This window comes from Podarcis vaucheri (genome assembly GCF_965113315.1).
Source record: "Podarcis vaucheri genome assembly, chromosome: 12".
Classification (NCBI taxonomy): Eukaryota; Metazoa; Chordata; class Lepidosauria; order Squamata; family Lacertidae; genus Podarcis; species Podarcis vaucheri.
In genome coordinates, this window is record NC_138750.1 from 14848731 (window position 1) to 14864906 (window position 16176).

The following is a 16176-nucleotide window of genomic DNA, read 5'->3' on the forward strand; positions in this document are numbered from 1 at the left end:
GAGAGTGCTGCAAATAATCTCAGGCATTAAATCCCATATTTGACATGCTGTTTGAATCAGTGTGGCTTTCTCAAACTTTCTCATTCTTCCTTGTAGCCTTAATCTCTGGAAGAGACAGAGAATCATAGAATTGTAGAGTTGCAAGGTACCCCAAGGGTCGTCTAGTCCAACCCCCTGAAATCCTGCTCACAGTTGTCTCTGGGTAGGCTTGAACCACCAACCTTTGTGTCAGCAGCTGAATGCAATCACCCATTGTGTGCCTGAGTTGCATGACATTAGGTGTTCTGCTATAAATGTTGCACATGCAGGTCCTACTTGGTTCTCTTGCAGAAAAAGCCATCAAACCGGGCAACCAAGGCAGTTTACACCCAAAACCCAGGCCTGAAGCCTGATTTTAAACTGATGAAACAGATTACTAAGATCCAAGAGTGACTGATCATAACATCTTCTGGATCCAGGCTAGGTTTTGACAGGAATAATCGATTTGTTGCCTCTTTTAAAGAGGCTGGAACAACTCCCTCTCTCAAAGAGGCCTTAACAACCCCTTGGATCCAGCTGCCCACCCCCCTTCTTGCTATATTTAAAAAGCTATGATGGACTTCCGGAGGCGGCGCGTTCAGCAATGGCGGTCCTCTTCAGTTGCTGAAGAGGGGCTCCGCGGAAAAGGGTCGTGCGCTGCGGCACAGCGACGACCCAGTCAGAAAAACCACGGGTAGAGTGAGCTCGTGGCCGTGGGGTTCGGCGGGCACCAGGAGCGACCTCGGAAACGCAGAAGAGACCCCGTAAGGGGTTTCGGAACGTGGAGGGGGCAGCGGTGCTGTGAATCCATCGCTCTTTCCGCGGAAGCGAAGCCGCGCGGCTGCTGCTGATCGGCGCTGACCTTTCTTCTTTCAACAATTGAATCGAAAACAACATACTCGTGAGTAAGAAATTTGAGGTTTATCTGAACTTAAACTTGGCGAAATTCGGCTGAAAGCGGGAGACGCTAAAAAGGAAGTCAGTCTTCCGGCTCTGTTTAAAGTATTAAGCAAAGACTTTCTAAAGCGGAAGCGTTGAAAGGAATTTAAAAGAAGCTGGAATATACTTTGCAAATTCGGATTTGATTGCTTAAAAGTTAAAGAAAAGTTATACCAGTTTTATAAGTGGATAAAGACTGTGATTCTTTCTTCCATCTATCTTTCTGTGGATTATAAAGTTAAGAAACCCTGCTCTCGATCTGTCTGGATACAAAGAAACATCGGACTGTGGTAACTATGGATAAAAAAAATATAAAGTTACACTGGGCTACTTTGTAAGCTGTAAAAAAGGAACTGTTGCATGCACCTTTGTAAAGAACTTCTACTCTCTGCAGTTAAAACTGAACTTGGAAGGTCCCCCCTGTTTTGGATTTTGTTTGATTTTCCTTCTTTTCTGCTGGAATTTAATGGTGGAAATTTCCTATCCTTCTTCCTAATTTCTTGGGAGCTCCCCCTGCTGGATTGTGGAACTATTAGTCTCTGAGAACTGCTGTTTGATTTGGAATTTTTATGTCTGGATGTTTACTTTTTTTGGATTGTCTTTCCCATGGGATTTACAACTTGACCTTGACGCCTGGACAGCTGTGGAATGAGTGGTGCAGGAAAAACAAGGGCTGCTAAGAAAGCAAAACAAACTGAACTTTTGCAAACAACTTTGCCTGTGCAGCCACGCAGATCATCTGTTCCTATTGTGATAGGTCTGCAAGAAGGACAACCCTAGCAGCCAACTTTTGGGGATATGGCCGCAGGAGGGCTAGACCCTGTATCTAAAGAAATATTGGATCAGTTGGCAGCGTTAAATAAAAAGGCTGATGAACAAGCAGCTAAATTTGAGGAGCAAGCGGCTAAATTTGATAAGGTGACAGCTACAATTAATAAACTGACAGACCAAGTCGCTCAAAATACACAGGCACTAGGGAATATTGAAAAAACTACAACAGAAAATCGAAAATTAGCTTTGGAAGCAAATACTAAAGCAGATCAAAATAAAGAAAGGATTGAGGAACTAAGAGGAGAAGTAAGACCACTGAGCAGACAGGTCACTGAACAACAAGCGTACCTGTCCATGGCGGAATTGAAAAACAGGGAGAGCAACCTTAGGCTGAGAAATATCCCAGAATCAGAAAAAGAAGATTTGACTGGTTTTTTGACAACAGAAATATCCAAGTTCTGGGATCTGACAGAAGAGAAGGACTTTAAAATTGTTACCGCTTTTAGATTGGGAAGAGTGGCCAAGAAGGACAAACCAAGAGACTGCTTGATCATTTTGAGATCTAAGCAGGAAAAAGACAATATACTCGGCCTACATTTTAAAAATTCATTGGTAATCCAGGGAAAGACAGCAGAAATCTTCAGAGACATACCAAAACAGCTATTGGATTTAAGAGTTACATACAAAGACCTGGCAAGCCTATTGAGGAATAACACAATACCCTACAGGTGGGAATTCCCTCAAGGACTATCTTTTTCCTGGAAAGGGAAGAAGGTAAGAATCAGAACAGCAGAAGAGCAAGAAAAGTTCTTAAACGATCACGGGGAGGACCTCCGGAAAGGGGTAGGAGCCTGGCCACCTCCTTCGTTTGGCTTTAACCCGGTTCCACCTCCAGTCAAAGACGATAAAGGAGAAGCCCCTACCGGCTAATAAATTGATCCAGGATGTCTCTACAGCTTCTCAGCTGGAATATTAATGGCGCAAATTCCCCTGAAAAAAGGAAAAAGATTTTTCACATATTGAGAAAAGAACAATTAGATGTCACTTGCCTTCAAGAAACTCATGTGTCTATGCTCCACAGGAGAGTATTAATTAATAAGAGACTAGGCCAAGAATTTATTTCATCAGACAAAGTTAAAAAAAGAGGAGTAGTGATTTATGCAAAAGAGAGCCTAGCACCAAAGTTGGTGTTTAAAGACGAATTTGGAAGAATTTTGGCAATTGAAATACAAGCACAAGGAGAAAAATTTTTGATAGTAGGAATCTATGCACCAAATGATGGGAAATCGGAATTTTACAAGAAGCTGCATGAGATAATGCTGGACCATATTGACTATTCTAACATCATCTTGATGGGAGATATGAATGGGGTTGTCTCCACTTACATGGACAAGTCACAAAACCAAAATTTGACCAAAGATGGCAGACTCCCAAAGACTTTCTTCGAACTTACAGACAATATGGACTTGACTGATATTTGGAGAACAAAGAACCCTTTAGGTAAAGAGGGAACATTCTTTTCTGAAGCCCACCTATCTTGGACAAGAATCGACCAAATCTGGATATCTAGAGGACTGGCACCTAAGACTAAAAAAATAGAGATCTGCCCTAAAACCTGCTCCGACCATAATGCTTTGAAAATGGACTTGAGACTTACACCAGCTGGATCCTTCAGATGGAGAATGAATGACTATTTATTTAGAGATCAGGAGATTGTGAAGCAGGCCCAAAAAACGCTGAAAGATTATTTTGAAATAAATTTGAATACTTCGGTGGAAAAGAGAATAATCTGGGACGCGAGTAAAGCTGTTATGAGAGGGTTTCTGATACAACAGAATTCTATCAAGAAAAAACTTCGGAATGGTAAAAAAGACAAGATCTTGGAGAAGATAAGAGACGGAGAGAAAAAATTGAGACTAAACCCAAAATCAAAAGAGGTTTTAAGAGAAATAAAATTCCATCAAGCACAATACGCGAAACTAATAAATCAAGAAGTTGAATGGAAAATTAAACAGATGAAGCAAAGATCATTTGAATCGGCAAATAAATGTGGGAAGCTGCTGGCATGGCAGCTGAAAAAGAGACAAAAATTGAACTTTGTTACCAATCTCGAGGTTGAAGGAGAATGTATCCAGAAACCAGAAGAAATTAGAAAGTGTTTCCAGAGATATTTTAAAAAATTGTTTACCCAAGGACACCAAGCAGAGACTGAGATAAACCAATTCTTAAAAAGTCATGGCCTGCAAAAACTAACACAAGATAAACAAACAGCCCTGAACTATAAAATAACACAACAGGAAATTGAAAGTGCCATTCAGAATATGCAATTAGGCAAATCCCCAGGTCCAGACGGGCTTACCTCCAAGTATTATAAGACACTGAAGGAATATTTGGTTCAGCCACTAATGGAGGTATGTAATCAAATTATGGAAGGGAAGGGGGCACCAGAATCGTGGAAAGAGGCATTCATCACCTTGATACCAAAATTGGAATCTGAAAAGACCCAACTTAAGAACTACCGTCCCATCTCACTCCTAAATGTGGATTACAAAATTTTTGCTGATATTCTGGCAAATAGACTGAAAAAAGTCTTAAACGAAGTAATACATAAAGACCAAGCAGGCTTTCTCCCGGGCAGGCACTTGTCTGACAACACCAGGAATATTGTCGACGTTTTGGAGTTATTACAGACAAATATGAACACAAAAGCAGCTTTGATTTTTATAGACGCAGAGAAGGCCTTTGATAATGTATCTTGGAAATTTATGAAGAAAAATTTGGAAGGAATGGGAGTGGGAAGGGCGTTCCAAAATGGTATTGAAGCAATTTATTCAGAACAAAAAGCTAAATTGATAGTAAACAATGTGGTGACAGAGGAGTTTAAAATTGAAAAAGGGACACGACAGGGATGCCCCCTATCACCCTTATTATTTATTTCTGTCCTGGAGGTGCTGCTGAACTTGATTAGGAAGGACCAACAGGTGGAAGGAATACAGGTCGGAGAAAAACAATATAAATTGAAGGCTTTTGCAGATGATTTGGTTTTGACAGTACAGGAGCCAGAAACCAGTACAAAAAGAGCTTTAGAGTTAATTTCTGAATTTGGTCGGGTGGCGGGATTTAAGCTGAACAAACAAAAAACCAAGGTTTTGGCAAAAAATATGACTTCTTCAGAAGTAGATGGGTTTCAGAAGGAAACAGAATTAAACGTGGTAACAAAAGTGAAATACCTGGGGGTTAACTTGACTGGAAGAAATTTAAATTTGTTTAAAGACAATTATGAAAAATGTTGGTCTGAAATTAAAAGGGACTTAGAAATTTGGTCAAGATTGAAACTTTCTTTGTCGGGAAGGATTGCAGCAGTCAAAATGAATGTATTGCCAAGAATGTTATTCTTGTTTCAAACCCTCCAGATCGTGGACAGAGTGGAATGCTTTGGAAAGTGGCAGAAGGATATTGCTAAGTTTGTCTGGCAGGGCAAAAAGCCCCGAATAAAATTTAAGATATTAACAGATGCAAAGGAAAGAGGGGGATTTGCCCTGCCGGACTTAAGATTGTATTATGAAGCTGCATCCTTCTGCTGGATGAAGGATTGGTTTCTGTTAGAAAACACAGATGTCCTAGATCTGGAAGGGCACAGCAACGCTTTTGGGTGGCATGCTTATTTGTGGTACGACAAGGCAAAGTCTCATAAATTGTTTAAAAACCATATTGTCAGGAAAGCTCTATTCATTGTCTGGACTAAATACAAGGACTTACTTGAAAATAAGACCCCGAGGTGGCTATCACCGACGGAGGCCAAGGCCATTAAACTACGTAACATGGAGAGTGGCTGGGCAAAATATTGTGAGTTAATAGAAAGAGTTGGTGATACTTGGAGGTTGCAGAGTTTCGAAAAATTGAAGGGAAAGGTGCGAGACTGGTTTCATTATGCCCAAATTCTAGAGGTTTTTAAAAAAGATAAGAAAATTGGTTTCCAGGTGGAAAAATCAAAACTAGAGACAGAATTACTTGAACCTAAGACTAAAGTGCTTTCAAGAATGTATAACTTGTTGCTTAAATGGAATACTCAAGATGAGACAGTTAAATCAGCTATGATAAAATGGGCACAAGACATTGGGTACAACATTATGTCTGAAGACTGGGAAAGGTTATGGACCACCGGTATGAAATTTACGGCATGTAGTGCCCTAAAGGAAAACATTATGAAAATGGTATACAGGTGGTACATAACCCCAGTTAAACTTGCAAAGATATATTATCTGTCTGACAATAAATGTTGGAAATGTAAGGAGGCTGAAGGTACCTTTTTTCACCTCTGGTGGACATGCCCAAGGGTGAAGGCTTTCTGGGAAATGATTTATAATGAGTTGAAAAAGGTGTTTAAGTACACCTTTCACAAGAAACCAGAGGCCTTCCTCCTGGGCATTGTGGGCCAGAGAGTGTTAAAGAAAGATAGAGTTTTCTTTTTATATGCAACTACAGCAGCAAGAATCCTTATAGCCAAACATTGGAAAGCACAGGAGCTACCCACGCTGGAAGAGTGGCATTCACAGCTGATGGACTACATGGAACTAGCTGAAATGACCGGCAGAATCCGAGATCTGGGAGAAGAAGCGGTGGAAGAGGACTGGAAAAAATTTAAGGACTATCTACAAAAACTATATGAATGTTGAGAATTTGTCAAGTTTTCGGGAAAAACATGCTTCAGTATTGAGATTTGTAAATGGTGGAAATTAAGTTAGGACTCTGAAAAATATAAATTACAGACTATATAATTAAATGAAAGCACAAAAACACATAAAATAAGGTATCAATTTGCTATTTATTTCATTGTAAAGAAAGCAGGGGATGGAAGATGTGGGGAAGTCCAGTTGATTATGAAAATAGATCTGGAAATGTGACTTTTTCTTTCTTCTTTTATAATTTCTTCTTTTTTCTGTAAAACTGCTTTTGTGGTGTTAATGACGATGTATTTTGACCTTGGAAAAAAAGCAAATAAAAAACTATTTAAAAAAAAAATAAAAAGCTATGATGGACAAGGATTGAGTGCACAAGTGGTTTGCCAGAATTGACCGAGCATACTGTCCCCATCAGTGTCCAGTAACTAAAAGGCATTTTAACAATATTGGACCAAACAGTGCCACCAAAACCAGCATATCTAATTACCGTATTTTTCGCTCCATAGGACGCACTTTTTCCCTCCTAAAAAGTAAGGGGAAAAGTCTGTGCGTCTTATGGAGCGAATGTGTGTTCCCTGGAGCCAAATCGTTGTTGTCTTGTGCCCCTGGGCTGCTCTTTGGGGGTGGAGGGAGGAGCCACGGTGCTCTGCCGGCAACCTCCGCTTTCCCCTGAAGCCCCGGCAATGTTTACAAGCAGCGGGAAGGCTGTGCGCTCCCGGACTGCTCTTTGGGGGTGGGGGGAGGAGCCATGCGGCTCTGCCGGCCGCCTCTGCTTTCCCCTGAAGCCCGGACAAGGTTTGCAAGCAGAGGGAAGGCTGTGTGCTGCTGGGGTGCTTTTTGGGGGTGGGGGTGGGGAGCTACACTGCTCTGCCTGCAGACTTTGCTTTCCCCTGAAGTCCCGACAAGGTTTGCAAGCAGAGGGAAGGCTGTGTGTTCCTGGGCTGCTCATGGGGGTGGGGAGCAGCAAATTGCTGTCTCTCAGTGCCTCCTAATTCAACTGCAAAGGATTGCCTAACTGGATTCTGAGCTCCATTTGAAGTTTAAAAATAGTAAGTTTGGGGATTTCTTCAAGTAGCAGTTTTGGGGAAATAGTCATAAATACATGCAAAGCATCTCCACAAACCAGTAATAGTAATTTCAGCTAAAACAGAGCAGGTATCTGGCTCAGGAACAGTTTAAACTGCACAGCTATAACCAGACATCCTGTGTGTGTGTGGACCATGTTCCTAGTAGCTAATCTTTACTGCTGAAAAGAGGCTCTGATATTCCACTCCAACTCTATAATTCATTATACAAATTCTTACAAGTACAGTCCACCTATACTAAACCAAAAACATTGTGTTCTCTTGTTATTGAATGGAAGCTATTTATTTGCCCTCTTTTCCTCCTCTGTTCTTTGCTCAGTCACTCCATTTTGAATCTTCCTTTCAAAACAACCAGGCCTGTTTTGAGAAAACTTCAGAGATTTAGGAACTGGAGCACAATCATTTGATCTTTTTGCTGTTCCTCCATACTCCAAGCACTTCTCATTTGCACAGCCCTGGTTTCTCTCCCTGACTATTAATATTCTTGATTAATAACAGTAAAATGCTCAAATTTTAGTTTTTGTGACTGCTGCCAATAATGACTTCCCAGTGATAATGAAAACAGCTACATTATAATGGAATGTGTCCTTTTTCCATTCTCATCATTATATACCGTTGCTCGCTTTAAAGCAGCAAAGTGGACAGGAGCCACACACACTTAGCTGTTTTAAATAGTTTAGTACAACATTTGAGTCAGAATTTTTCCATTGTTTTCCTGCTCTAAAAACTTGGTGCGTCTTTTGGTCAGGAGCGTCCTATGGAGCGAAAAATACGGTATGTATCGGTGGGAATTTGGTTGTGGTCCAGTTCTGTAATATGGTACATTTAGCAGCCAATGTGACTGTGCTACACAACAACAACAACAACAACAACAACAACAACAACAACAACAACAACAACAACAACAACTTATTATTTATACCCCGCCCATATGGCTGACTTTCCCCAGCTACTCTGGGTGGCTTCCAACAAAATATTTAAAATACAATAAAACATCAGACATTAAAAACTTCCCCGAACAGGGCTGCCTTCAGGTGTCTTCTGAAAGTCAGGTAGCCTTAGATTCTGGCTCCAAGGTCTAATACCTTGGAAACCGCCTCAGTAAAGCATCCATGTCTCCCAGTTCTCCCTCTCCCCCCCCCCCCGGTGTGTGTAATTTTTAAAAATAGTTTTCAACATCAACCTAACAATAACAGTCAAAAGAAATAAAGGTAAGGACAATAGAAATTACAAGTATGTGCAAACACATGCAAGAGCAAAATGGAAAGAAACACCCACTCAGCAAAACTACTGTGGAAGGGTGGGTTTCCTGAAGATAACAAAAACTTAGTATCTGGGATTATGGGCTGACCAAAACAAAAAGTGGCCATTTGGTGGACGTCTAGTAGATCTAGGTTGCTTTAGAAAGGTTAGGAAAGGCCACCGGGTTTCTTCAAATTTACCCTTCTTTATTGTCCCTTTGCTGAGGTTGTTCCTGGGGGTGGGGGGGGTTCACATTCCCACACCTCCTCTCATATGAGGCAACTGCTGAACACCAAAAGTGGACGAATGAAGGAGATCTTGACTTTACAGAAAACCAGTAACTTCCCTTATGGTTCAGTATAAGTTCCTGTTTTAATCAGTGATGTAGCCAAGGGCAGGTATTCATCCACATATCGGACAGATTGCAGCTCCCATGTTGGAGTCAAAAGGAAAGTCGCTGTAGTTAGAAAGAGTAGGCTAACGCAATGAAAGACAATAACTGCTGCATGTTTGTTTGTGAAAAACTACTTTGTGCATGTTCGCATATGACACAGTGATCTGTGTGTTTGTTTGATTTGTGATGCGGTGTTGCATGTGTTTGCATGTGTTTTTGCATGTGAAATGGGCTACTGGATATGCAGTTAGATGCTGTGCATTTTTATATGTACCCTTGATACTATTCCTCTGTGGAATGCCATCCGTGGCCAATCAATTTGCAGAGATGGGAAATAGTGTCCCTTCTATTGATCTGCTTTGACCCATTTCTGTTTTATATTTCTTTTGTTAAACAGTTTTAGGTTTTTTTGTTGAAAAAGAGAGAGGGCTATAAATAAATGTATCAAGTTGTTCCTCATTTATCATCAGTGTGCCAGGATCATTTTTTTAATCAGATGATGCTTTCCCCAATGTATCTCTCAATACTGAAAAGGTAGCCATGTAAATGACCTGATAATTTATATATAACGTATATATTTAAATTATGTGGATTACTATTTCTGTGGCATCAGTGACATACCTCTTGCATCCCTATAAAATGTCTTCTATGTATTAAATTGAATCAGAAAAATGGAAATAAATTAAGTGGCACAAGAGAAGAGGGAATAATAGCAAAGTATTTACTTATCCCAAAGCATTAATATTTTATTTTTGCTGCTGCTCAGAAGGATGATTTATTTAGGTTATCCTTAAAATGTAGTAGGGTACAGTTTTCTCTACTTACATGTAAGTCTACCCATAAAGTATGAATTATGTGGGGAGATAAAAAAGATGGCACAAATAAGAGAAAATTGTGTTTTCTAGAAGTCTTATGCTGAATTTGAATAATTAACGTTGCAGTCTTATACTTAAATACCTGAGAATAGATCCTGTTGAATTCAGTAGCTCTTGTGTAGACTTGGATAGGATTGCACTGTACTGTAAATGTGCTAAAGAGGCTTAAATTATGTTCTCTCTGTGGAGATCCTGCCATTGTGTCACAAAACCTTTAACCTTAATCTACTGTTATTGCTATGTGGCCTTTATTTTATACACATTTATTTAACAAAGCCATCAGTCTTTGTTAACCTTTCTTTTTTTGTGTCTTATTTTTCTCTTCAGGGTTTTGTCAAATTAATAGATTCAGGAGAAACTAACTTAGATGGAGCAATAGGTAAGTATAACTAGGATATCAGTCATGCCCTTTCTATAAAATCATTTTTCTTCTCTTGCAAAAGAGATGTACTACAATTTTTCCTTGTCTCCCAACAGGTCAAACAGCTTCAGAAGAACTAGTTAAGACTGCTTTGTCAGTATTTGAAGCAATAATGCAACATCCAGTGTTGTTAACGCTTTACCACTCAACGGTAAGTTCTGATGCCACGTGCGTGCTTAGCGCCTCAACTGTCACTAGTGAATTTAGTATTCCCAGATCATTAGGAGTTATTAGGGTCATGGCTTTAGAAATGAAGCGCTGGGGGTAAAAAGGAAAGTGATTGAACTATGTTTGACTCAGGTGGAGAGGGGGTGGGGCAGTTGTGTATAATTTTATTTATTCCTTTAGAAGTACAGTGGTACCTTGGTTCCCAAACGGCTTGGCTCCTGAACGCCGCAAACCTGGAAGTGAGTGTTCTAGTTTGTGAACATTTTTTGGAAGCTGAACATCCAACACGGCTTCCATGTCTTCAGATTGAGTGCAAGAAGTTCTTGCAGCCTATTTTTTTTTAACCATTTTGGGTGTCGAACGGACTGCTGGAATGGATTAAATTTGAGAACCAAGGTACCACTGTATTTATATCTTTAAAGGTAAAGGGTAAAGGGACCCCTGACCATTAGGTCCAGTTGTGACCGACTCTGGGGTTGCGACACTCATCTCGCTTTATTGGCCGAGGGAGCCAGCATACAGCTTCTGGGTCATGTGGCCAGCCTGACTAAGCCACTTCTGGCGAACCAGAGCAGCGCACGGAAACGCCGTTTACCTTCCTGTGGGAGCGGTACCTATTTATCTACTTGCACTTTGACATGCTTTCGAACTGTTAGGTTGGCAGGAGCAGGGACCGAGCAGTGGGAGCTCACCCCGTCACGGGGATTCGAACCGCCGAACTTCTGATCGGCAAGTCCTAGGCTCTGTGGTTTAACCCACAGTGCCACCCGCATCCCTTAGAGGGTCACTATAGCCTTCTCTCCCTTTCTCTACCCAAGAGCATCTCCCTCCCTAACACACAACACACACACACACACACACACACAGAGACCCTCCTCTGTCTCTCTATCCAAGAACAGGGGAATTGAAAAAAAGAAAGTACCCGCAATTCTACATGGCTGAGGGGGTGGGCAGCTTAGCTAGGCAAATGGGACTGTCCCTGTTGCTCTCCCTGTCTCACCAAGTCCTTGTTCCCTCCTATGGGCCTCCCCCTCAGTCAACAACTCCTCAGCCTCCTGCTCTTTTCTTCCTCAGCTTCCTCACCTCCTTCAGCCCCCATCCCTCCTCCTCGTCCTCCTCCTCCTCCTGCTGCTGTCATCTCACCACCACCACCTGTCCTTATCAGCCTCTTCTTCCTCACAGTGTCACACTGTAGTTCGTAGGGCAAGCACCATCTCTTGGCAGTCACACAAACTACCACGTGGTGACAGTCTTCTACAAATGTATACAGTGGTACCTCGGGTTAAGTACTTAATTCGTTCTGGAGGTCCGTTCTTAACCTGGAACTGTTCTTAACCTGAAGCACCACTTTAGCTAATGGGGCCGCCAGCTGACGCCGCGCCGCCGGAGCCCGATTTCTGTTCTTATCCTGAAGCAAAGTTCTTAACCTGAAGCACTATTTATGGCTTAGTGGAGTGTATAACCTGAAGCGTATGTAACCCGAGGTACCACTGTATTAGAGAAATGATACAGAGGTCCATAATGACTTGTTCATGACCTTTCCAGGTGTTAGTTAGTGGCATGAACTGCAGTAGTGCTCTATCACTCAAAAGGTGTGTAACTGTAATTATTGGAATATAAGTCTTAGCAGCATTGTGCAGTAATTCATTTGCATGATATATATATAATGTTGGGGTTCTTTTAAAGAAATACTTTCACTCCTGGGATGTCTTCTAATTGGTGGTGGTTGAGCATGACTTGAAATCCATGAATATAAATGCTGAGCACCCAAAGGAGCTTAGTGCTTTCTTGTTAAATTGAAGCTAGACATGTTCAAGGTTCCAGATCAATACTTCAAATATAAAACTTCTTAATAGGATATCCTTTTCTCTGACTAGAAATGTGTGTCTAAGATTAGTCCCAGAGGTTAAGCTAGTTAGTGTCAACAGAGTTCTTTGTTTTCATGAAGTAAAATAGTTTTTAAGCTACCTTGGGTGGTGAATAATAGTTTGTAGAGAGGAGCAAAATTGCTTGCAATAGGAAATTAAGGAAATGGGAATTAAGTATATGGACGTGATGTTCTCTTCAAACTAATGGACCAGAATGATAAGGTCTGCAGCCAGTAATTGAGTTAATCTATAGGCATTTCATGTACGTATGAGCATATTCAGTATTATGTAATTAGAGTTGATTATTTGGATTTTTTTTTCACACTACAAAACCTTGTCAAGGAAAATTACTTATTAATTAAGTACAAATTAGTACTGCTTAAGTAAACATCAGTAGAGATTTACAATCATTTATTTGCCATCATTTTGTGCTACCATGCACAGGAAAGACCTGGGGTCCAAGGAGCAATACACAAGAAGAGGTTTGTGTTGGTTTATTTAGGCTACAACTGTAGTTTAGTTCCAGAGCACTAAGTCATGCATGATGCAGGGCACAGTTGCTGGGCTCACCAGTAGGGCATTGGACTGAGGTTTTGAGCCCACCAGAGCACGGACCAATGTGTCAAGCCCTTTAGGGGAGCTGAGGACCTTTGTGGCCCAGAAGCTCTTAAACTGGGACTTTGGGTAGAAAGTGGCCACTAAGATCCTTTATCAGAATATATAGCAGAAGCAAGGAATCCATCCCCTACTTTGCCCACTTATGCATGCGAGCCAATTCTGCCACAAGAGATGGGAGGTGAATTGCTCCCCTGACTCACTGCTACAACTGTTGCTTTAAGGACCACCATGTTTCTGGCAGGCGGACTAAGTTCTAGCTGAGGTACTTCATTTCCAAACTTTGTGAGCTGTATCTTAAATAAGCAACATTGTGCCACTGAAGTTTGTATTTTCTTTCCTAAAAATCAATGCCAATTACCTTGCAAAAATGATGGTTGGAATTCTATGTTGGTGTTCAGTTAAGAACTGGTACATTATTTTTTTTTTAAAAAAAGAACATATTCTTATTTGTTATACTGAAACAATTTACCTGAGTGAAGTTGGTTTCTCTATTTATGAATTGTAATTTATTATAATTGGGAAATAAACGTGGATTGCAGTTTACATGAAATATCGTTATGTCTGTATAATTGAAGCCAGATCTTTATCATGCCTTCCTTTAGGTTATGGATTACATCCTCCCACCCTTAGTTTCTTTGGTCTCCAGTCAAAATGGTAAATATATGGCCACATCAACTGAAATACCCATTTTGCTTTAATTAAGCATCGGTGCGGACACATTCTTGGCACATTGATTCCTTTCTTCTTCTTTAGTGGAGTGGAGACTCTTCAGCTTGCGGTTGCTCTCAGAAACCACATCACTGCTTGTGAGCCACGAGGTCATGGCTGAAGAGAAAGAGAACCTTAACTCAAACAACAAACTTCTGTCTCTCATTAAAGACTCATTGCTGCCTCAGTAAGTACAGAACAGTTTTTCTAATCAAAACTAATTCTATAACCAATCTGTTTTGGCTGCACATTTCTGAACTGCAGTCGGATTAATAAACAGTGTCGCACATTTTTCTGCCAGATGTCTCAGTGTAAGAGATTTTATACAGTCCTTCACTATATTTATTGTAGAAACAACACAGCTGCAGGACACCCAAGTTTGCATAACCCTTTTACAATCTGCCTGGCTCTTCCTAAAGAGAAACAAGGTTTCCTCTAATCCTCTGAGTGTGATTTTAAAAAAACACAAGTTATTTTGCTTCTTCAACTATAATATATATGGGTTGTCCTAATTAGTCCAATTTTCCTTCAACTGAAAAGTGTTGCAGAGTGGTTTCAAGCATACATCAACTATGAGTAAAAAAGAGAACAAAAAAAGCAAATGATAATTACAAAAAATATACTCAAATTAATAATAAAATCTACTGCTGAGCAGATAGAAAATTGGCTTGAACTTTAGAAGCTGCCAAGGCAAATCCTGCCACTGCTAATAGGGTCATCCTGTTACAAAAGACTAGCAGAAAATTGATTTTTCTGCTGTTCAAAACACATAGCTTTCCCTTCAAAAAATTGTACAAGTAGATAAGTCAGTAGAAGGATGTATGAGTGGACAGATTAAGGGAAGGTTCACTTGATCAACTGCTAGCATATTTTCCTACAGAAAATGATGGGTGGAATAGTTACATTTGTGTTTCACAAGGTTGTTCTTTCTTTTGTTCTAGGTTTCAGCAAATTCTAATGGCACCTGACCCAGTACCTGCTTATGGTCTAAAGCTGTTAGTTGCCCTTACAGAGTATAGCCCCGTTTTTACAAGGTAATCCAATTGTACGTTCACTACTTCTGTGAGCCAGAATCCAGAGAGCTTGACCTTTCCTCATCTTAGATCAGTCAGCTGACCCTTGATATGTCATATTATAAACTGCTTTTGAAACTTCCTTCAGTTTTAACTGTAGTGAGCCATGTAGTGTAGGATCCTGCTGTTTAGAAAAATGAGTCTAAAACCCTCTTGAACTCAAAGAACTAGTATTCTGGCCATCAAATTACATTTTCCCGTATTTTCTCAATCATAAACACATTTGCTACGAAGTAAACATCACTGAATATGGTGGGACTTATTTCTGCATGATCATCTTTAGGATTGTACTGTCACTGACTTAAGAAGAGAACTATTCTTACCGAAAGACTCAAACTTAATTCTAAGTAGAAATATAAATTTGGATCTAAGGGTTATTATAGATTGAGGGGGTTTTAGGGGCAAAAAAATGTGACGCACCCACCAAAGAACAGCTACAAATGGTGTCTCAAGGAATGAATGGCCATTGGGTGGTTTCAATTTCATCAACAATTCTGTGGTCCTCATACATGCTACACATACTCTTTCATAATTAGAGAGTATATTTTGAATATAGGCCCCCACGGGGAAAGAGCTTGTTGCAGCTATGTACAACGCTTTAGTCAATATTAAGTTTGGAGATATGAGTACTTTGAAATCTACATGCAAGATTTGGTGAGACTTTATTGAATATATCAACAAGGAACAGTTACATCTCTCCCCCCCCCCCGTTTCACGAGGCACTTGAGGAAAATGAATCTCTCAATAAAAAACGAAATGTTGTATAAATTAGTCTTCTAACCGTGCTTCAAAATTCTGTTCAGACTAAAGTGTCCACCAGACACGAGACATTGCTATTTAATGACTTGATCTACTTTTTTTGGTTAGCCTGTTTTTCCATATCCATTCCTTTGCCCACCACTATACAACAGCTATTTGGGCGTCTCTGATGTGCTGTCACCCTCACATAAATCGTGCTTGTGCAAGTGTGTAAGATTTGCTTTTCTTATGTTGATTTTTGATTATTTTTCTCTGAACTCAGGTAAAATTCATCTCCTGAATTGTAGGAGAGCACAGCAGAGTCAGAAAACTAGGGACAAATGAGGCAAAATAAGGAGTAACATGGCAAAAGAAGGGAATTTGGAAGCACATTTGAGGTGGTAGAAGTTTAAGGCCAATTGGTCAGGTTTCCATATTTAAACAGTTTTTTAATGGCTTCTGTAGCTCTCTGTTGTCATAAAGTTGAATGTCCTTTATCTGAAACCTGGTGGTTAATCACTTCTCAGATACACAGTATGTGATTCTAATATACTTGAATGTATTAAAGCAGAGAAG

At 40.3% G+C, this 16176-nt stretch overlaps 1 protein-coding gene across 6 annotated transcripts in view; it reads left to right on the top strand.

Annotated features, from left to right (window-relative positions):
- Positions 1 to 16176, top strand: part of ULK4 (unc-51 like kinase 4) — a gene marked incomplete at its 3' end in the record, with an annotated part of 181476 nt that overhangs the window by 63601 nt on the left and 101699 nt on the right. For all 6 annotated transcript variants that reach the window (XM_082192968.1, XM_082192967.1, XM_082192970.1 and 3 more), the window contains exons 26-30: positions 10334 to 10385; positions 10484 to 10578; positions 13684 to 13735; positions 13835 to 13976; positions 14731 to 14823. In XM_082192968.1, the coding sequence (XP_082049094.1) occupies positions 10334 to 10385; positions 10484 to 10578; positions 13684 to 13735; positions 13835 to 13976; positions 14731 to 14823 (434 nt within the window). The remainder of the gene's footprint in view (positions 1 to 10333; positions 10386 to 10483; positions 10579 to 13683; positions 13736 to 13834; positions 13977 to 14730; positions 14824 to 16176) is intronic.